The sequence below is a fragment of the Dicentrarchus labrax genome, unplaced genomic scaffold (assembly GCF_905237075.1).
Source record: "Dicentrarchus labrax unplaced genomic scaffold, dlabrax2021, whole genome shotgun sequence".
NCBI lineage: Eukaryota > Metazoa > Chordata > Actinopteri > Moronidae > Dicentrarchus > Dicentrarchus labrax.
In genome coordinates, this window is record NW_026136705.1 from 20702717 (window position 1) to 20726668 (window position 23952).

Genomic DNA, 23952 nt, shown 5'->3' on the forward strand with positions numbered 1-23952 from the left:
CTTGTCACAGATAAGAACATTACAAAATATAATAGAAATATAAAACTATAACTGAAAAATATATACACTATAAGCATATAAGCAATGTGCAAGTACAATGGTACAATTTAAAATATTTTAAGCAGTTTGCCTTAAAAACTAAACTGTACATGTGCAATTTAAGATAAATAATATAAGTTTGGTTGAATTTAAAAACAGTCTTAGTCTACTATATAAATCATGCTTAGATTATATAATAACAGTGATGATATGTTGTTTATTGTTTATATGTTTTTAGGTTTTAACATTTTTGTTGTTGTATAGGTCAGTGATTTACACACTTCTTCACGTCAAGGACCCTTAAACTAAACCGTAGACCCCCATTTTATAAGATTTTGTTGGAAAAATCCTATCAGACGCAGGACCCTGGTACCAAATCTTATTAAATGGTGGTCCACAGACCTCACTTTGAAAACCGCTGGTATAAGCAGATCAGATTTCACAACATATGTGTGAAATGTGCTACTCTATTCTCTCACAGGGTTACAGAGGCTTTGACTGGGTAGGTTGTTGATTCAAACAAGCACACAATTTATATGTGTTGGCTTTTTAAAATGATACTTTTATTAGTTTTAGACTTTACAAAACAAAGTTAAATTGTGTTATTGTTCTATTCTCTCATGCATAGTAGGATTTCAGTGATTAGACCATGTTGTTGACTCAAACAAGAACACAAATTAGATTTATTTTTTCGTTATCGCAGATAAAAATCAGAGTGAAATGTGGTTATTGTGACACCTATTTTGTTCTATGTTAGTCTTTCTTGCAGAGAGGTTTTTGTTTTTATTATACTACTTATTGGGTGTTAACACACACATTTATTGCACAGCTTGATCAGATTTCACAACACTGAGTGAAATGAATATATTGCTCTCTTCTGTTCTACTCACTTTATTTCTGCCCTTGAATACTGCAATGTTACACCACATGGACACACTCCTGCCCGGTCACTATCTTTAGGACTGTCCCAAAGACACTTGAGTGTAATTTGACACACACACACACACACACACACACACACACACACACACACACACACACACACACACACACACAATAGCAACAGGATAGCGAGGGTAATTTTACAACAAAGCTGTCTGGAATTACAAGTATTTCCCATTGCTAGGAACTGAAAGGAGATGTGCAGGAGAGAAGTTACTTAGAAACCCTGATCATCTGCATGATGTAACAAGTTACTGATAAATCACTTGACATAGTCTGAATCAAATGCACTATATGTATATAGACTCATATTCATGATGCAAATACCCTTTATGTTAAGATATTTTGTTCAGAAGGTGCTAATGTGTGTCACCTAAGGAAAGTGATTAAGTAGAGAGTGTTGCTCTTTTAGGGACCAGTGAATTTATTTCAAGATTACTGAGGTTTTTATACTTCAAAGAGCATCAGACCCACATTGTCATGTCCTAAAAAAGGTTAAAAGGAAACAGTATGCTTGTTAAATCTCCACAGCATTTAGCTATATGGTTCCAATTAAAATCCTACACCCTACACCTAATTGTTAGATGCCACAGTAAGCTGTGAAATATTACCCACACTGTTCAAGGCAAGAATAGGTTGTTGACTAAACACGTGGAAAGTGTGACAAGTTCTAGTTTCTGGGAGCTTTAGTGACCTCTAGTGATAATGTTTAATGTCCGCTAGTGAAAGACATCTGTCAATACAGTATTAAGATTTTTTTGACAGATGTCGTTTCAAATTAGGCTGGTTGAAAAGTTCAGATCCATCTGTATGCTTGCATAATATCTAATTTCAATACGTTGAAATTTGATGTATTCTTGCAGATTTCCTGGTACCTTATGAATAAGAGTATTTCCCTGCCTTATGAATGAATTGAAAATGTGTTGTGTGAGGTAACTTTGACTGTGATTGTGATCAGTCAGTCAGTGACTGATAGAAAAAAAAGAAATGTACAGTCTTCTGCTTGTACGTGGCTCAGTCAGTAGATGGAGCTAGAGAGTCTGAACTGCTGACTGAGGTGTCCTGCTGGCACCAAATGAGTGTGTGTGTGTGTGTGTGTGTGTGTGTGTGTGTGTGTGTGTGTGTGTGTGTGTGTGTGTGTGTGCGTGCGTGCGCGAGGAGAGAGAGAGAGAGAGAGAGAGAGAGATCATTATATTGTGCAGTATTCATATTTGCTTTGGCAACATGTTAGATTTAAAACGTTATACCAATAACGCCAATTAAAAAGAAAATTTAGTGCGTGATGGAGGTTTAAAGGTAAGGAGCATTTATGTTCTAAATATTTTGTGTAAATAAAGACCCTCAGTGGTCAGAAGCTCTTCCATTTTTTTTTTTGCTCTTGCAGTTTTTGAGAGTGAATAAAACATATTAGACCTGCTATAGTGCTATAGTGTCATTACATTAAGGCATATGGTCCTATCAGCACCTTTTTGTTATTTATCATGTCTGATGTTGAAATATTTGGTGCCGCTCAGATGCACTTAGACATAGATATGATGCATCTGATACAAAACATGGCATGGCAAAAGCAGAAAACTGCAAATAGCCACACTGGTTTTTCTCTCCACAGCCACCGAGTCAGTAATTGCTCTGCTGTCTGACTTCTCTGCAGGACAACCATACATCAGGTTTCCTCTTTCAGGTTGGGAAAAATGAAAGGATTTAAAAAAACAAAAGAACCAGACTTTTTCAGACATGACGAGCAGTCTTTGCTTTTCACAGACTTTTGAAGTTGACTCTTCTTTATCTGACATTTCCCTCTAATCTCTATCTCAGTTGCTTCTTTCAGTATCTACACCCTTTCTTCTGCCATTCTTTGTCTTCTTCAGCGGCCTCTCTTCCTTGCACCTCTTTCATCTAGCCTACAGAACAGCTGACACAGGGGTTAATAGGCTTGTCATTGATTTATTCTCAACTGCCTGGCTCTTGTGCTGGTCCCAAAGTCTTCAGTCTTAGATCTGCCCTATTATCTATCTGATGCTGCAGTTCCAATTGTCTGGCCATTTGAAGATGTTCAACTGCCCCATCTGTGTTGAAGATAGGGATGCTAGCGGGTCCATTGATTTACTGTTATCTGTCAAGCACTACCCCCAACCCAGACCTATAACCACAGAGTGTATTTGATGATGACTGGAGAGACTGGGCTGTTCTGAGCTTTTAAAATAATTCACATCCAGCTGTGTGTGAAGGAGGCTGGCAGACGGCACACAGTTGATTGTCCTTTCATTGATTTACTATTACCTGCTTTGTCAGAACCAACCACAACCCCCTACTGATTGCCCACTGTGTCACACTACCCTGATAGCAAAAAACAGAGATGGAGATAGGGGACAGAGCAAAAGAGGGAATAAATAGATGAAAGGGATGAGCCAGTGAAGCCACAAGAGAGCCAGATTGTACAGAATTCATGTCAAGTTGACCTGGAGGTTAAAAGTGGCAAAATATACTCCAAATGTAGCTGGGAACATCCCATGGCCCCCCTTTTTTTTACATTTCCCCATCTGTTTTATTTTCTATAAACCCCCAAGATACTTATGTCTATAGTTATTGTGCAACCTACCAAAGAGAAATGTTACATCCTGCTTTACTGAGACGCTCAGTTCAGTATTTTTACCTTTTATGCTGCTTCCACTGACTCAAAACCAACAAAATATGTGAAATCTAAGAGAAATATATGAATCAAGTGCTTTTTGGTAAGCAAATGTACTTGGCTGTATTTGCAAAAGTTTTGTTTTGTCTCAATAGTGTAGATGGAGACAAAGAAACAATGCTGATTTATCTGCTTTAATGTGTGCTTGATCTCCAGTTACCTTTGTGGTCCACAAGTATAGCAAATAATGCATACTTTTATTTGACACATACTCTGGTTTTTGAAACAATGTTTTTACTGAAATCCACAAAAACAAATGCAGAGGTTGTAGAGGTTACAGGGAACAACATTTAGAAGACAAACATGTGAAATACAGGTGAAAGTGTGAAATGAACAGAGTAGCGCCAGGGTTGAGCCCAACATGCCAGATTTTATAGCGATAGACGACAATAATGTTGGTGTGTAAGGATGAGAAAAACCATGGAGAGTGATCCCTCCTCACCTCCTGTGCATAGAATCCAATTCCTAGCTAATTCCTTGCATCTGTGCACATTTTCATTAAGTCCTCTGTTATTTTATGGCACAGGCTGTTTTGTGGGAAAACATCAATATGAACTGTTGGGACTTTGCAAGAACACAGATGGCTACATCATTAAAACACAGAAAACATCGAACTATAAGATTTAAAGCTGGTTTGGGCAAAAATGACCTCGGCCAGAAAATTAGACTAATAGACTGAGGGCTACTTTGACAGAATTACAGTTAGAAGGCTCCAATGGGAGATGCTGGTGGAAGACTCTTGTGTTTAATACTGAATTCCTCAGCAAAACAAAGTATTTCGGTATGTGTGGCTAAAATGATCATCTAACACCATCCTTTCCGTGAAGCACGGGAGCAGCATCCTTTCATGGGGGGTGGGCTTTTCAGCTGCAGAGACAAGGGCAATTTTAAGCCTATAGGGGGACAATGACAGAAACCACATTTATTCAGGAGAACAAGCGTATGAATGCCTCAGACCTTACGCTGTAGATTTATGTTGGTTGGCTTCTCAACAAGAATGTTAAAGTCCTTGAGTCCAAGCCCAGAATTGAATCCTTTTGAAAATCTATGGACTGACTGTTCACTGACATGATGAGCTGTTCATGGACACTCCCCTTCTAATTTTGACAGAGCCGGGACAAATCTGTAAGGACTAATGGGAGTATCCTAAAATCCAGATGTGCTAATCTGACACAGATGAATCAAAGCTGTGTTCACTGTAAAAATAAAAGAGGATGTAAGTATTTACATGGATGAGTTTTTATTTGTTTTAAACAGGATTATTAGAAGCTTCTTATAACATTTTAGCATTGTAATCAATATTTCTTTGTGTGAAAAATCTTAACTTCAAACCACTTTGAACTCAGGCTGCAGCACCAGAAAATGCAGAAGACCACAAGGCATTACTGTCTTTCTGTAGGTGGGGTAATATAATATAATGGATGCTTTATTAGACTCCTACTCTGTACATTATCAGTATTAATATCAACAAGGACAGTAGCCATTAGTCATGAGTCCATAACATGAGACATCCATTTTGGAGAACCTCAGTAATAATACATCAACACAACCATAATTAAACTGTAAAATTACCATAATTACTACTGAAAAGGGGGCGTGTTTGACTCAGTCTTACAGAGAGAAGAAGAAATGGTGGAGCTGACCTCCTCTTACTAATTTTGGGCATGACTGCTGCGGTACCGGTGGCTTCGTATATCTTATCATTCCAGAGTCTGTCTCGCTCCCTCTTTTTGTCTGTGTGTGGGTGTAGCCCACACACAAACCTGACTTGTTATGGTAAAGCTCAGTTATACGGAGATTTGTCTGTCAACTGGACATATATGCAGTTCCTCACACCACTTAATCTATCTATTTGCTCCATAAACACAGCTTTAATCCCTCTTGATGTAAACCTTTAAACTCAATACACTGTACGTGCATCTTCACAACCAGTGCATTATTGATGTCAAAGACAAATCTTATTATGTAACTTCACTGTTCTGGCTTTGGATTTAGGACAGTGGAGTATTTCAAGGAGTGAACACAGCAGTGAAATACTAACCTAAGTTGTTATAAATTAATATGCATGTTTGATCCTTGTTTTCCTTCAACAACGTTTGTGACCAAAAAGGGACCTAAACATCTCAACCGTGAACTGGCCCATGAGCAAAAAAAAGCCTCAGAAGGGTTTTAAATGAGTAATACTATTTTTATTGATCAGGGTAGAGATATAAAAGTTTGGACTCTTGTCTGTACGCCACACTTTGGTCCATAATGTAATATTTTAACAATTATGGGAAGGACTGAGTCAACCTTTCCTCTATCACCACCAGCAGGTCAAAGGTTTCACTTATCCAAATATCTTAATGGATTGACACGAACGTTTTGTGCAGACATTCATGGTTCTAAGACAATAAATCCTAATGACTTTTGTGAAGATTTTTTCATAACGCCACCATGAATGCAGTTTTAGAGAAATGTCCTGACAACTATTGGATGGATTACTATTCATATTGCCATCAGGATGACTCGTAATAGTCTAACTTTGGTGACCTTTGGTGAACTTTTTTCAAGTACTTGTACAAACCAACCTACAGAACTAAATATATTCTCATCAGCCTCAGCTATACATTGTGTTGAGTGCTAATTAACACATGTACGTATGTGTATGTATGCTTAACATAGCATGTTAGCAGTGTCATTGAGAGCATGTTAGCATGCTAATGTTAGCATTTAGCCCAGACTTGTCACCTCTCTAGGCTTGATGTAAGCATCTTAATATTTTTTCAAAAACGTCACTGCTGTTGTGTCTGCAAATATTACGGAACATTGACATTTATATAAACAGATAAATAAAGAAATAAATAAAATTATTAATAAATAAAGATTATGACTTTGATTATAAAATGCAAATTAAAAGAATTTTACTTACTGCCTTAGGCTGTTGGTGTTCTTTCAGTTCGTCAGATAAAATGCAAATGTGTGATAAACCAAAGAAGCTACAGTATGGAAAAATGGATGCAACGGCCCATGTGACAGAGAAAGATATCTGTGGAGGATAAATCAGGTTTTACAATGACACAGTGGTAATCATAGTTTGGTTATTCAATTTCAATTAAATTAAATACACATTTACAGTCGTTTGTTAGTGTGGTTGCTAAAATTTCACAGCAATTACCAAAATAATCAGAGGGGCTTTTATTATGATCAGCAGAGCTTCATGCACAACCAGCAGAAAGCCACAGAGAAAAGTTTAATATTTTCATATAGTATTAAACTGGACATAAATAGTAATATTGCATATCTTGAGCGTGCTCAAACATCTCATGAATTTTATTCTGCATAGGCCGGATTACCAGATGAAAAGGCAGGGAATTAGATTGGAGGGAGTGGAGATAACACTCAATGCATTTGTGCATCCAGTCTTTATGTAGACAGCAGTGAAAATAAAACGTTTGTTCAGGTATATTTTTGAATTTTATGAAAAGTCAAAATCAGTCGTCGTTCAGTATTTTCTTTTCTGTAGTTCAACATTCCAACATTTCCACTGACTCTGTCTCCACAAGTGTCCTCTGAAATAAGCAATGCAGTTTGGTTGTGGAAAAATCCAGCAGGCTTTGGCAGAGCTTAAAGGGCAATTAGCAGCGTAATGAAATAAACCAGCAGAGTCTCCTGTTTGACAAGGGAAGGATTAAATAGATATTTTACCAACTGGTAGCTTGGTACAAAATCTCTGAAGACGGAGGTCTTGTCCCATCAATTCGAAAGTACTTTTTATGAGATCTGATTCACATGACTGCATATTCTGGCCTTAAAGTTGTCCTCACTTATCTATCTGCATTATTTCTTGCCTATATATGTTTACATTGCTCTTATGTGCGTCACAGCTGGCCTCCAGGCAACACAGAAATGTGATCACAAAGTCAGCCTGAGACACCTCCATGTCTTGTGTGGATTATTTGGTAGCAGTGTGAGTCAAATTAGATTTTTGTATCCAAGATGTCTCCTAATGCGTCCTGGCATAATTGGATAATAAAAGTCACAATGAAACGACAGGAGTAACGACAGCCTCGGACAGCCAGCGTGAATTAAAGTGGCTGGGTCGCGGCCCGGTGCTCTGTCTGCCTGGCTAAGAAGGTGTCTAAGTGATGATCTAATCCTAATCTAATTAAATCTAATCGTGCTTGATGTGATGTAATCCGATGCTGTTAACGTGCAGTGATTGGATTTCTTGGAATGGCGAGGAGGATACTTCTGACTTGTAAACGCCATTGGGAACTTTGGTTATGTTGACATCAGACAAGAATATTGTGCAATGGAACAGTTTGAGGAGTTCTGTGAGAAAACTGTTGAAAATAGGAACAAAAACACTGGTGGTTAAGATTTCTCTTGTCAAAGTGAACCTCTGTAAGTGCTAGTGTGAGAAACTTATAAAGGAATTGTAATCATTAAATTCAGTCCATTTGTATGGGAAGAAATTAACTGAATCTTGTATAGTCAATATAAACAAAACATAATCAGATTTAAACTCTGTGTGGAGTTCATCCTTTGGTTGCAGGTCAGATCTCTGTTGGATAGCAGACGACGAACACGGCCAACAGTGCTTGCCAGATAGGATGCAGATCGACAGCAGGACAATCAGGAATATTTAACTTCCTGTGCTCCCCTGGAACTGTACCATAGAAACGCACAGAAACCACACACACACACACACACACACACACACACACACACACACACACACACACACACACACACTAGTTACATGGGTTACACAGGCATAGTCAAAGGCTACAAATATGCATGCAGAATGGTTGCACACACATAGGAATATATATATATATATATATATATATATATATATATATATATACATGGACTCACATATACACACATTGCCTGTTGCCAAGGATTCCCAGTTAGCTGGTGTGACGCCATATGTTGCAGTACTGGCAGCACCACAAGTGTTCAGCCGGTGAGCTACAAACCTGTTAGAGGCTACGAACACACTCAGGTGTTGTTTGCACAACAGGGAAGGACAAATGAGTACACAAACACACACACAGACACACAGACACACACACACACACACACTTTAAAGTTGTTTTCCAGGTTCTGGGAAGTTATACAAATAAAAAAAACCTTCATAGATTAAAAATTCATAATACAAACAGGTAATAACTGAACTAGTTTGCAGTATAAGGTGTCCTGCCAAGGTTTTACAGATGTCTCTTATAATGTTTGCCAATGGGAAAAAGGCTTTTCTGTCCCAAAGATCTTTTGAGTTGAAGTACCGCGGTTTGGCCACTGGGACAGATTAGCAACAAAGTTGACACTGTATCCAGCTCTTTTACAAAAATACATTCATGGTCTTCCATCCCTAAGTTTTTCCAGTTATTGTAGTTACTGGCTGAGCTACAGTAGGGTGCTGCTCCTTTGAACATATATCAAAGTCCAAAAATGTTTTGTTGCTTTGGGGCCTCCATAAAGTTGTTACAGTATGATGACAGAAATCTGGGGGAAAAAATACATATAAGAAATTTCAAATTTAAATTAACATATAAAATAACACATATTAAAAATACTATTACTAAGTTTTAAAACATATCCTCACTGAGCTGGTAAAGCCGGATAGGGTCTCCTGCTCGCCTCAGTGACATATGGATCTGTCAAGTAAATCTATACAGGGGGTATGAAGCTCAGCACCCTGAGCTGAGGACTGTTTGACTTTCAACTCCCAGAATACCATCAAGTGGGGCTTCTCTTACTTTGATGGTTGGGTTTTGTGTAGTACAAAGACTTCTTGAGGTTTCATCTCTAGTTCTGAACAGTTGACTCCCTTTGTTTGTTCAGTATATGACAGGTGGTGTGCTTCACATCTCACTCTTGCACAACCCAAAGAAACACCAAACTTGTTGCTGATGCAACATATACAGAGTAAAATACTGTGCAGCTCAGCATAGGTGGCACTTAACATGCTTCACCTTTACTGGTTTCCATGTTTACCATCTATCCTGTCTATTTTGGAATGGTTCTACACTTTCTTGCTGAGGGTTAGATGTGAGGCCACAGTCAGGCCCAGGAGACCGTTAGCTTAGCTTAGTATAGAGACTGTAAGCAGGTGAAAACAGCTAGTCTGGGTCTCTACAAAGATCACTTATTTAAGCTGGAGAAAAACAAAAACAAATAATTGACGCACTCTCCCACTTCCACATAATTTCTTGTACAAGTGTTCAGGGCCATGATCCAAAACCAGATCAAGGGTCTCATTTACAGTCACTTGCCTGGACAGTGTGCCACCACAGAATGACGTGTGAGCAAGATAGAGAGGCCTTATTTATAGACCAAAGCTTCCAGAACTCATATGTGCAATGTTGAGTCATGTTGTGGTTGGATACAGTGCTGTTTTTGTTCCCATAATTCATGTGTGCGATTATTTGGTTGTTCCCCTTTTGGTCATTTTTGGTCATGAGCTTTTAAATACACCTGATTTCATAGGTGGAGGGTACAGTTGTGATAGGAAAGGCTAAATATCACATTTGTTCTTGTTGATCAAAGGGAAGGTTAGTCCACAAAGGAAATGGCCGTGTTTGTTACTCAGAAACTGGCAGGGTGGGTTGAGATAGGCCAATTTTCTTTCTTTCCACTCATGGACTTACCTCCCTGCTGCTAATCCTGCCACCTGAGCACCAGTAGCGCAGCATTGGTGATGCAAATCAGGTGATATTTGACTCACACTGCATAAAAAACATCAGAATATCAATTTTGTTGGTTTTTCATTCAGGAAGAAGCAATCCCACTAGCAGACAGCTCAAACAAGAAACACGTTCAGAACGTCATCATTAGCTGACTGGCATGTATAAATTTAAGTGGAGTAGGCTAAAAAGCTTATTAAATGTAAGTTACATCTGCAATATTTTTTAAACAAGGAATCTATATTTTTCTGTCAAGTTTATCTTCTCAGTTTCCCCATGTTGGCATCCACCATTGGTGGTAATGCAGTTTCAGTAAGAAATCTGTCAATAAAAGGATCCTGAGTAAACACAGATTAAGTGTATGATGATACCATAATCTATTGAGAAAGACATACTGAGACGTTTGTTAGCCAGCCTGCACTGGTAGATAAAAATGGTCTGACAAGCACAAGTCTTATTCGCCATAATACTGCACCAATCTTATCAATATAAGAGAAAGGCTTAGGCTATACAACCAATGAGTTGCTCTGTAGTAATATTTTATCAATAACATTTATCTTCATTCATTCTAATGTCACAGTCAATGTGCAAAACCTGAGTGAGCTCCCAAAAGTTTGCTGATTTATTATCACTGTAATGGATTTTAGGAGTGAGGCGTGTCATGAAGCCCCGTGGCACCACCCCTGTGGCAGAACATATCACAGGCAAAACTTTAAATCACTCAGCTTTGACTAAAGGTTCAATTTGTGCATATTTCTCGGATGCTTGCTGATAATTTCTCTGATGCTTTGTGAGGGTATCTGTCTGCTTGCGTCTCTCTTTCACTCTTCTTCCCTCACTCTCTTTCAGTTTATTGCCTCAGTTCAGGGAGGACACTTGAATCGAGTGACTCTTAGATGCCTCCACCCGAGCACCCAAGGACAGATAAACATTATGTAATGTCTCTGTGCAAACAGCAGTCCACTGTAGAAGAGCAATCACCCGCGCCACATGTAAAAAAACAGATGCATGAAGTAATAGGTGGCTTGCATATATTCTTTAAAAAGGAGGAAATAGGAGGAAAGACGCCTTAGAAATGTTCACACTTGCTATATTTAGTGCCAATGAAACTCTAGTGCTGTGTGTGCTAGTCACATGAGCTCAGACTTTACCTTCTCTTAGGCCTGTCTGTTCCCATCTATCTGCCTCTTTGTACTGAAAAGTACAAAACGGACCCTCCAATTTAAGATAAATTCATATTTCTATGTTGTATATAGATTGCTGTACAGGTTATTGATAAATTTCCAAAGCCTCACGTCATATACTGCATCTTCAGGGTATTAATATTTTGGGGTTCACACCACTTTTAGATAAACATAGTTTTTATGCATGTGTGTGACACCAACCCAGTCTGTCTTTCTTGCTTTTTGGCAGGAGATGTTGGGTCGGCTTCAGTTCAGGCAGCAACACAAGCTCACCATCTATAAACTCTCTGTGATCATAAGATACACTTGGCACATCTCTCCCTGTAAACACACACACACACACACACACACACACACACACACACACACACACACACACACACACACATTCAGGACACTGTGTATCTGTGTATGTATATCCAGCATATTATTCTGCATAGGCAGTGTGTGCATGGGTGTGTGTACGTGAGATGTAATGTGTGCTTGCGTGTGTGTTTGCACATGCATCTGTGCGTGCATACACGTGTGCATAGGCATGCATTTGGTACAGGTACATATATGCATATACGTGTGTGTGTGTGTGTGTGTGTGTGTGTGTGTGTGTGTGTTTATCTAGAGGGCATACCTCTGGCCCTAAAGGCCTGAGGGTCTCTGTTTTGATCTACAAGGATTAAACTGCATCTGCCTGTCAACAGGGGTGTGTGCATGTTTGTGTGTGCTCTTGCACGTGTGGTTGCTTGTGTCTTTGTGGGTGAGTGATCACACAGGATATATGTGATTGTCGTTGTTAGCTCTATAATGCCAGTTAACACCTCATAACAAGATAAAACACAGACACGCCCAGACAAATGTTTGACAGGGAAGGAAGGACAGATATATGTAGAAAAGGAAGGCTAGAGGATGTAAAACATTTAAAGCATGCCTCTTTCAATTGGTTTAATACAAAATAGACCACAGAAAACTATGCTGCCTGCTAAGCTTTAAAAATGTAAAAGGCTTTATCTAGAGCCAGTGTTTGGTTTGTCCGTTCTGGGCTGCTGTAGAAATAGGGGGGTAGACTTGCCCCCTCTGTAGATAAAAACGGCTCATTCTAAGGTAGCAAAAACACAACAATTCTTTAAGGTGATTACCAATAAAAACATATCTATGAATATTATGTTCCATGCTTGGATATTCTGCCAAAAGATCGTCCGAAATGTTACACACTGGGCCTTTATGGGCTTAATTATGGTAATAATCTGTTTTAGAGGAAATGCTCCCACAATTTAAATGCTCGGAACTAAGAATAAACTATTTTATGTAATGAAACCACCAAGGGGAATTTTTTCCCCCCACAAGATACTTCCCAAAGCTGAAATCAGAGCAATGTGACTTGAGCTGTATTTTTGTAAAATTTTAAAGAGCAATGTAACACCAGAGGGCATTTTTGTTTTAATGGACCTCCAGTGGTTCATACTGTCATCTTGCTGCAGAGGCATGTCAGGTAACCTTTTAGGTGTGGTTACAGGTGCAATGGACTTGAAACTTTCAGCTTTTGCAGTGAAGTTAACAAAAGATGCAATCCACAACACTTGCAAACATTCAGAGGACAATCAGATTGCAGGTTTTAATACAAAAAACAAAAGACAGTAACCAAGACTTTAATAGATACAGCTACACAGGACAAACAACACAAGTCATGCATGTTAAGTACATTAACCTTAACATACCTAAATTGGAAACTTGTTCCATGGAAACAGGTCAAACACACACACACACATGCACGCACGAACATACACAGGCACACACACACACACACACACACACGTATACAGTGTGTTTTCATGTCGAACTGTAAAGCTGTGTGTGTGTGTATTGAGGCAGTATAGCTGATTGTATTTCCTCTGCAGCAGCTGATACTGTAGCTGCTATGACCGCTCGCACCTGTCACTGTACGTCATGCCTCACATACACACGCGCATATACACACACGCACACACACACACACACACACACACACACACACACACACACATACACTTCAACTTTAATGCAAACAGGCAAGCCGAGTCTTCGTGACTAACTTGGATGACTGAATAAGCACAAAAACCCTCTGTCCCATGGGCTTAGTTAAAAAGGTTGCAGTGCAAGGAGAATCACATTTCTTGATCTCATTTTATTTGTCGACAATGAGCCTTTTGATACAAAGTTTGGCGATATTGCCAGAGTTATGGGCATTTCTTATATGCCTTATGAGAAACTACAGCTGTCTTTGAAATTAGATTTTTTTGATGAATGCTTTGCTTGGTCAACAGCATGAAGCTCATCTGTCAGGCAAATTTTTTTAGCCCAACTGGCTACTTGACAAATTACTATTTCCATATACACAAGCTCACCATCAATAAACTCTATAAACTCTATAAAGGAAATATTAGATTAGCTCCATTCTAATAAACTGTGTCTGCATGGCTTTCTTCCACAAGAAGGACTTCTATAGTGGTATCAAAAACACTTTACTGGTAATTAACCAGTAAAGAGTATAATTTTAGGCACCTAAATGCTTCTACAAATAACCCCTAAATTCCCCCAGGTTGTTTGTTAGAAAGCAAGCTGTGACGAGTATCACAAGATAATATTAAGCTTATTTTAACCTTATTTGTCTGCTATTATTAAGCATATCTTCCTCTTTTTCTTATCTCTCTTTCTGACAGCCTGTCTCTTTTTCACACGCACACACACACACACACACACACACACACACACACACACACACACACACACACACACACACACACACACACACACACACACACAAGCAACATATTCAAATAATACAATTTCAAACTTCATTCTTTTACTCACAAAAATATACAACAGCCCATGAATAAATATTTACAGAAGTGAGATGACATTCATGTGAGTCTGATGGAGGTAGAAAACAGAATCTGCTCCTCTGGTGTAAAGCTACACTTCTGAAAATTTACTTTTACTTTCAGATTTGTCTCAGTATACCAAGACAGACACACATATATAACATAACATGATAAATCTCTTTCTGATTGTAGACTTGTGTTTCAGTGCTGCCTAAACTAAAACATCATGATACAAAACACACATTAAAGAATTAGTTCTTTTTAGATAAGTTACTGAATTTGAAATAAAAAACAAAACTACAGTATTTTCCAACTTTTAGTTAGTCCAAGTCTCATACACATTACAGTAAATTCAAATATCCAATGGCATGTTTCAAGCTTTAAAATGAACAAATAATCACAAGAACACAACACATACATACAGACTGACAAACACACACACGTGCAGATTATATTTACAGTAAACAGTTGCCACTTATTTACGCTTAATACCTTTTTGTTGTTAACACAAATTGAATAATTATCTGTACATATAAAAGCAGGGCTGGGGAGATTATTTTCATATTATTTCATATATTTGTCCACTTGGAGTAATCTGATACTAGGTTGTGGGCTCCTTTATCATTATCACTATGAATTTGTAAAATAACGATATGAGAATTAATCCAAACACAATTTCCCTTCAACCAAGTTTCTGAGCATTCAAGATATGTGTAATCATATTGCTATGTTTTTACAGTACGCGTAACGGACAATGTCATGGAAGCAGATCCTACTGCATGAAAATTATCTCCCCAGCTCTGTCTGACAGATTGCAATGTTTTTACTATAACAGAGCAAAAGCAGACAGGATAAAAGGAACGAGTGGGTAGATGATGATGTTTGGAGCGAGAGGGAGGGAAAACAGTTCCAGCAAATACGTGATGAAAGAAAGCGAACACAGGGAGAGAAAGAGCAGTTATGATAGTCACAAGTTTGGGTCTCAGATGTTTATCAACTACACAAATATACACCAGTAAATTACTTTGGACCAGCTATAAGGTTTATCATAACGGAATGAAAAACAGGCGGTCTGACTAATTTTTTCTTTATTATGATTTGTTTAATTATTATGAGACCCGCTGTTTCAGATAAGACTTTGAGCCACAGGGCAAACAAAATGCACATCTCTGCTTCACAAAGGTTTTTTCTTGATGTGCGGTTTTGCATAACGTTATTTGCACTGCAAATGAGGTGCTAAATTCCTGTTTGTGCTTCCTACCTTGTGGGTTTATACATAAAATAATAACTGTATGGAACCACTGTGTTCAGAGGCTTCATTAATGTGGGAGCCTGAAAACTATTATTCCCATCAGCTTCTATATATGAGTGATGGGATCCACAAGAACACATTATTTTCTTCCAATGTTTCAACAGTTTTTGGTTATTTCAATAGAGCGGTTTCTGTATTTGTTTATCCTCTGTCCTCACTGGTTTGAAGCATACTATTTGGGAACAGCCTCTTACCCTCATTCAGAGCTAGAGCAAGTGCCCTCCGTCTGTTCATTTGATATGTATATATACATATATATTAAAATAAAAGGTAAGGATATGGTGACAAGCTTCAACAAAAAAGGCAGCAGGTGTGTCTCAATTTTACAATGTCCCACAGCCTCAATGTACTACCACTGGTGACTTAGCAGTTGGTGTTACAATATATTTATGTCATGGCCCTTTAACTATAGCTGTAAATAGACGGGCGGCATGATTTGCCTCTTCAAAGCCTGACAGTGTGAAGGAATTTGAACCAGCAACCTTCCAGCCAATTGCTGATTTTTCTACACTCTTCTACACAATTTGTTCATTTTCCCATCAGACTGCTTTTAAGAAAGTAGCGTTTTGGAATGCATGAGCATGCATGATATTTATTAATATTATTCAGCCATTAGTTATTAAAAGCTTTTCACGTATTTGCTGTGCATGGTTTAATTGTGTAGCTGCCAAAGATTTACATCACTGAATTGTTATTAGAAAAACTGCAGCAGCAAAACCTCAGTAACATTGACTGAAACACACCTAATGCAATATTAACACTACAAGCTACAAACCCCAAAACATTGAGTCATTCTCAACCAAAAACAAACATTTAGAGCTTGGCTTAGCTTACTGCATGGCTATGCACACACAATGTAAAGTCTACTATCCTAATTGGTCAAGCTATAGAAGCCAGATTTTCCTTACATTTCCCATTAGCAGAACTGTTATCCTGCCAGTTGGACTGGGAACCAGGAGCTACTTCTAAAACCTGCTCACAGCAGGCTGTCGGAGGAGCCAGAGTTAGTGAGCTGTCTTGAATAGAGCTCTCCAAACTGCCCTTCCACCCTAACCTCTGCTGAATGTCCAGCCTCCTAACACCATTCAGGTCTGAGTTCCCATTTGTCCTACCTGGGGGCTTGGAGTCCCTGCACCATCCCCATCCTCTCCTTCCTCTCCAGCTCCACCCTTTGCCCCTCAGACAGAGTATCTCCTGAAAGGCGTGCCTGAAGTCAGCGCTGCGGCAGTAGATGAGCGGGTTGAAGGCTGAGTTGGAGTATCCTAGCCAGTTGAGGAGTCTAAAGAGCAGCTTAATGTCACCCAACTTGAGAAAGGCCATGAGGATGTTGAGGATGAAGAAGGGTAGCCAACACAATGTGAAGGTTCCCATGATGATCCCTAAAGTTTTCACAGCCTTGTGCTCCTTAAGACAGAACTTAAGACGCTTTGTGGCAGAATGTTTTCCTTCCCCTTTTTTTGTCCTTGCTCTGCTCTCTCCTAACTTTCCCTCCCCACCAGTGTCTATACCGTCTATTTTCTGCATATTTAGACTGTCCTCTCCTTGTTCTTCTACCTCAGTTCCTGCCCTGAGTCTGTTCATTGCAGGACTATCATCATAAGTCAGCTGTGCAGAGTAATGCAAGTTATAAAAGTGCCTCTCCCTCCCTCTGATCTTCTCCAGTTGTTTCTGAGCCTCCTGGAAGACCCGGGTGTACAGGAAAATCATCACCACCAGCGGCAGGTAGAACGACACAATTGAGGAAGACACAGCATACTCTACATTGGTGTTGAAATCACAGCAGTATTCGTCTTTCAAGCACTGGACAGCTTCCACATCACGTGACACCCACACCTTCAGATGGATGGGCAAGAAGGAGATGAGGGAGGCCACTGCCCAAACCCCAAGGATCACTGCAAAGGCCCGACCCCTGGTGAGCAGCAGGAGACAAGAGAGTGCACATAGGTGAAGAATATTGTAAACAGGTGAGTGAAGATACAGATAGATGAGAGGTATTGTGCTAATTGTATATTATGTAGGCTGTCCAAAAGTGTAATAAAGGTGCTCTAAAACATAGAGCAACCTGAAAGGCACCATTTGGTAAATAGCAAACCTTTTTTGCCTTGACCAGGTCTTGAACTGAATTATAGTAGTCTACTGCACTGATTTAGCGTTCCACTTTTGTAACATTGTCACATTCATGATGGATAGTTAAAAAAAGTTAAAATCAATGCAGAAGAACCAGAGATATCATCTTTTTTTCTTCCACACATTCTTCTTTCTTGACAAAACTTGGTGACTACTTTACCCACAATGAAACATGGTAGACAACAGTTGACTTAAGATTCAGGTGCTATGCTAGTAGTAGTAATATAGCCTCCAGCCAATTTAGCAGATTTTGCACTGGTCCCTCTGAAGCCACAAAGACTTTCTGTATGTATATTTATTCCTAACATCAATGCAGTTCCCCTTTAAGTTGTATAGACTTCTACTTGTACAGGTCCTTTCCAGAATGCTTAAAAAACAATAATAAATTGATACAAATTTGGGACCAATATTTTACAGTAACAAAATAACCATGCTGAGTAATAGGATGGAAAGTTACTGTTGCACTGCTATATGGATTCCAGTTTTCCAGTATCTTCCACCTCTGGCCACACCCCAAAAAGTGACAACACAATAGGTTTTGCCTTTGACAGTTGATGAAAAACACCTGCTGAGAGTCCACTGGTTGGGGTGTGGCTGGACATTTTGAACATGTAAAGAGTGGTGCAGCACGGTACACCTCTTTTTGTGAGTCATTATAGATTTATCTAACAAAGATCATTCAGCAACCAAGGAGTAAAACTGATGATTTGTGCCATTACGTGTTTTGTAATAATATTTTGTGATATAAAGTTTCTATACCTAAATAAGTATTGTACTTCAACCCTCTCAAAGCCAGACCAAAATATCTTGTTCATACCTTGTGAGTAGCGTTGGGTATCGGAGTGGGGAGGTGATGGCGAGGTAGCGGTCCAGAGCAATCACACAAAGGGTTTCTATGCTGGCCGTCACACAGAGCACATCAGTTGCTGTCCAGAATTCACACATGAAGTTTCCAAACTGCCAGGCTCCCAGCAGGATGTGGCTACAGCCAAAGGGGACCACAACCAAACCCATGATGAGGTCAGCAATGGCTAGCGAGGCGATAAAGAGGTTGGTGACTGTCTGGAGCCGCTGGAACCGCAGGATGGCCGTAATCACCAGCACGTTACCTGGACAGCAGAGAGAGAAATGTAACTAAAAAAGACATCTGAATGTTGAAAAATATATATATATTAGTTTTTATCTTCCAAACAGTTAATACCACAGACCATGAGTAAGTAATTGAAACAATGAAATGTTTTGTAACTTACCAAAAACTATAGCCAGAACCAGAATGGCCATTGCAACACCAAGCAACGCAAGCTCTGCATCACTGTACTCGGAAGATCTTGAGGCTATGGAGGAATTGTTGTGCTCTGATTGGTTAGCCAGTGGTGAGGCAGTACTCCCATGTTCCATGATCTACAGTCAGGACACACAGAACAACACAGCTTTGTTTATAATGGATAAAGAAAGCTCTAGAAAGCTCAAAAGTAGGGTTCAGTTCAGGCTTTGAGTCTTCGGAGCAGCAGTAGCTTAGTCTGTAGGGACTTGGCTTGGCAACTGGAGGGTTGATGGTTCAAGTCCAGCACAGACCACAGTATGTGCACTGCTGAGGAGCCCTTGAGCAAGGCACCCAACCACTAATTTCTCACGGAGCGCTCCTATGTGGCAGCCTATCTCTCCATGTATAAGTATGAGTGAAAAAAAAAAGATTAATAAAGTATATCTCCCTGTTTCAGACAGTACTCCTTTCCAGTGGGTGGTGTTTTACTGGTTGATTTTTAATCGTTGTATGTATCTTCTTGGGGCTTGAGACAATGCCAGCTTCTGGTAATTCTCCTAATCAATGAAGAAGAAACGAGTTTGTCCCAAACATGCAGTTGAAACATTGCAATGTGTCCGACTCCTGTTAGATAAAAGCATAGATACACTATTTGGATATCAAAAGTTTGCTAAGAACACGCCAAGTCACATCTAAATTGGAGCAGTACTTTCATATGAAAAGTGGGTCATACGTCAGCTGGTGAGAGCTTCCCTGCCAGCTTTCTCATAGACATGAACATGTGTGATCTTTAGCAGAGGAAGTAATAACACGAGTTCATCAAGTTCAGCGGTCTGAATGCAGTTTTTTTCCACCAGTGAACAGCCCTTTGTAGTAATAGCATGTACGTTTCTCATGTCCATACCAGCATACTATTTACCTCAGTAAATTCATGATAAACAAATTATTATGTTTTTTTAGTACTTCTTGTGGCATTTTTTTATGATAATGAATAGCAGAATAACAGGATATTAGAGGTTATATTCAAAAAGTTCAGACTTTAAATGTTATTGTCTTAAACACCAACACCACCAGGACTCCCCAAACGAGTTAATAGATTAATACATAGTTAGTACAGAATTTACATTTGGCATCCAGGCTCTGACCTAATCTCTCCCTGCCAGCATACACCAAGCCTACAGGTAGATGCTTGAAAATGGTAGATTAGCTGAGTATTAAGGCTTTTTTACAGCAATGCCCCAATTGACAGGAGACATCTGGTGATTCCAACAGTCGGGGGATGTTACTCTTGGTACTGTTAAGTAAGCAAATAGTTTAGGATGATAAATCCCCCTACAATAGCTACTCATTGTTAAATGACACAGTTAAAAGGGAACAACATGTACGGTGCGTGTGTTTTAATGCATCACCTCAAAGGTTGTTTGGTCAACTGGATCTTCTGTGTGCATATGCACTTGGGTTAATATGCATGTTGGCTCTGTTCCAACACAACCAAACACACCGAATACATGTTAATGCCAGCTGTAAAGAAAGACGCATTGATTCAGAAGTGTTTACCCAGTTCTCCTACGGTCAATGAGCAAAGTGTTGAAAACTTGGATGCATTTCAAAATGCCAGGGTGGACCATGACAAGATAATTTTTTTTGTGACAATAATTAAATTGCTGCCGTACATAAACAAAGCCTTACAGTGTTGTTACGTCACTGTAGTAATACAGTGCATTAATTATCAGTGTTAGTATGCCAATCATACTGCCTCAAATGTCCCCAACTCATCACATTTATATTTAAACAATATAGAGGTGCCAGAGTGTGGGGGGAATGATGGATCTGCGGCAAAGTTAACCACAGACTCATTTTAAAAATCAATCTTTCATTACTGATGCTTAGAAGCTGTTTCAATTGTAATGAATGAAGCAAAGCACAGTCGGCCGCTGACAGATAATAATACTTCAAACACAGTCCAGTACTCAGCTTTATATAACCAAAGCAAAGACTTCATCTTTTATTCATGTTTTTAAGATGTTCAGTGCACTTGTTGCTTTCTTGGTGAAGCATGAAGCGTGTGACTGTTCACCCACTGATCAGATCAATAACCTATGTGGCTATGTCAAGCTTGCGAAAGAGGCTCGGCTCCCCCCGCTCTTCCCCCTGCATAAGCTTTTTAAACAGTTACACACAAAGAAACTTGACCAGCTTTCCAAGGCCAATAACCAAACACAAAAGATTTATGGAGACATTAATATCCCAATATTTAGGCAGAGATAGCTTAGTGGTTGTAATTATACTGAGCACTCAAACACACAAAAATGCGTACAATAATACATGGGCAAACACACACACACACACACACACACACACACGCACACACATAACACAAAACACAAAAATACACATGCACACAGAACACCCAGTGTTTAGTAGAATAAACTGATGATATTAGACCAAATTGTGAGGGAAGAAATGTCTTTGTACACTTTGTGAGAAGTGCATATGTTCTAATAACAACTGAGTCATAAATCATTTTCATGTCCAGATAAAATAAACCATATATGTCAAGGATGAAAGTAAGTTTGGATTCACTGTCCTCACACTGCAGAATCTGACTTATTTCTGCTAAATTAGGTTTGGTCAGAGTTCTTTGTCTGGCAGCTGTTAAGAAAGAAGAAAATTAGACTGATGCTTTTTAAATATACAATATGTTAAATATTAGATAACCTACATGCAGTAAATGCATTTGCAAAGTCTTCGATCACACGGCAGAAAAGATTCAAATTTGTCATTAGTTATAACTTAATTCAACGTGGACTACTCTTAAAAATAAAACATAAAACATTTTAATTAATAATAATATATTTTTCAAAATATAAATATATTTTTACATACATGCACTCACTAGGACACAGTGCATGCATGAAGCAAATGTGCATAAACCAGACCGAAAATTTGTTTGTTTTCCTACCTCCAGAATCTGTCCTCTGCTACAATCCAGTGATTTGATAATCCAGAAGCTTTTACATCCACAACACAAAGGATCATTATAAAGTGTTTGTCAGCAGCTTTTTGGTGTCTCTTCCTCTTCTGCTAAGTTATGAATGCCTGGTTTTGTGTGTGTGACACATACAGACACACACACACACACACACACACACACACACACACACACACACACTGCCTCGCTCGCTGTTTCCAGTACACGCTCATGCATAAACACACTCTCTCAGCCTTCAACCACACATGCCCTTTTGAAGCAGCTGAGCCGGTCACCCTTTTTTATAAGCAAGCCCTCATGACATCACAGCAGGACAGTAGCCTATCAGAGGACAAGGAATGGCTTTTAGTGTATATCGCATGTCTGCAGTGTACTGACAGCTCGACAGCACCAAGTGCTCTCTGGGAAACATTAGTTTCTTAACCTTTATTTATTCAGGGAAGGCTTTTTGAACTATTTCTCAGCACCACCATACTTCATATTCACACATGGGGCTGCTGTAAAAAAACACATACTTCTGTTTGGCTGGTGGGTAGATGTGCTGGTGCAACTCAGCTAAGCTTGGGTTGTGATTAAGGTTGTTGTGGTAGGCAGATAAAACTGTTTCTGAACAGCAATATACAAATACTTACAATGCTGCGAGTTGAATCCAGGTTAGTGGAACTGAGGGTAAATGTTCACATGGCAAGACAGTGTATTCAGCAATGTGAGTTCTGCCTCTTCTTTTATGACTAATAGAGTATACATATGGGATATAAGAGGAGACTCAGACAGTCACAGTAGTCACAGCTTAACAGCTATTCACCAACCTACCTATAGTTTTACTTTAGCTTAAATTAAGACACACTGTTTCACAGTTTACTTAAACTGCAGCCCTGTGTTTTGTAAATTGATAACTCAGTTAGCTTTATTTGAGTATTGATGTTTTTACACAAGCCTGGGTGTTTTAGGATGTTGTCAGGGGAACATCTGTAAGGCAAAACCTGCAAAAGTGCAGGTTGATTCAGCTGACTTAAATTACTTTGCGAGATGAACATTTTATTTGTATAGCGCCAATTTACAACAACAGTTAACTCAGGACACTTTTCAAATAGAGCAGGTCTAGACCGTACTCCTTCTAAAGTTATTTACAGAGACCCAACAGTTCAAACCATGAGCAAACACTTGGCAACAGCGGCAAGGAAAAACGTCCTTTTAAAAGGCAGAAACCTCGATTGCCTCGACCGGTTGGGGTTAAAGAGAGTGAGAGGGAGAGGGGGGCTATGGGGGTTAGAGGGGGAGGGGGTGGATGTTAAAGAGAGAAGGACAGACACAGCAACAGCAACAACAACAGCAACAACTATACTGGTAGAAATTACCAATAATGATGATAATGATGATGTTCGGATTGGATGTTGCCTGTTCAGAATGATACATGTGCAGAGTTTGGCTGCTAGAATACAAAAGTGCATACATGTGCACACACATGAACGTTCGGTACACTTATGGGTCCAGGTTTGAGAGTTTGAAAATGTGGTTGATCTAGTCTAGTAACATTTTCGAAATTATCAAATATTTGAATATTCAGAAGATTGTTTTTACATGTCTTAAAACATATCTGGAGTGGATTTTTAAGAATTCTAAATGTGATGCCATTGTTACATTATGCCATTGCCAGTCTCTGGCACCCCCAGTAGTATTACAGTATGAAAAAATATTGTAGTAGACAGAGTTTAATGGACAGAGAGAAAAACTGCATGAATGTTCTCTGGTATTTTGGGCCATTTTTCTCCATGCAAAACTAAGGTCATCTGAATAATTTAAATGATGCTATAATTGAAGGACAACCCCCCAGAGTCAGTTTAAGGTAGTCCATTCAACTAAATCCTGAGTCAACT

At 39.1% G+C, this 23952-nt stretch overlaps 1 protein-coding gene across 5 annotated transcripts; it reads right to left on the minus strand.

Annotated features, from left to right (window-relative positions):
• Positions 1–3869: 3869 nt before the first annotated feature.
• LOC127363731 (beta-2 adrenergic receptor-like) lies at positions 3870–22314 on the minus strand. Of its 5 annotated transcripts, XR_007884936.1 has the most exons (7): positions 22046–22314; positions 20493–20604; positions 19070–19220; positions 18637–18928; positions 16805–17601; positions 6582–6698; positions 3870–4563 (listed from the first exon to the last, which is right to left on the minus strand). XR_007884936.1 is itself a non-coding variant. In XM_051400572.1 (6 exons), exons 2-6 carry the CDS (start codon positions 20529–20531, stop codon positions 6649–6651), a joined length of 1329 nt encoding a protein of 442 aa, XP_051256532.1. In that variant the 5' UTR covers positions 20532–20604; positions 22046–22314; the 3' UTR covers positions 5457–6648. The 5 variants fall into 5 exon arrangements, 4 of the variants coding, with proteins under 4 accessions (XP_051256532.1, XP_051256531.1, XP_051256529.1 ...); XM_051400572.1 differs by lacking the exon at positions 3870–4563 and having other exon boundaries at positions 5457–6698; XM_051400571.1 differs by lacking the exons at positions 3870–4563; positions 6582–6698 and adding an exon at positions 6708–8321.
• Positions 22315–23952: the final 1638 nt, after the last annotated feature.

Excerpts from the sequence above, each read along its gene's own strand:
- LOC127363731 (XM_051400569.1), bottom strand. The coding sequence starts at position 20,531 with ATGCACACAGAAGATCCAGTTGACCAAACAACCTTTGAG. Across the intron at positions 19,221-20,492 it reads TTGACCAAACAACCTTTGAG|ATCATGGAACATGGGAGTAC; the intron begins GTGATGCATTAA and ends TCCTGACTGTAG. Across the intron at positions 17,602-18,636 it reads TACCCAACGCTACTCACAAG|GGGTCGGGCCTTTGCAGTGA; the intron begins GTATGAACAAGA and ends GCTGCTCACCAG.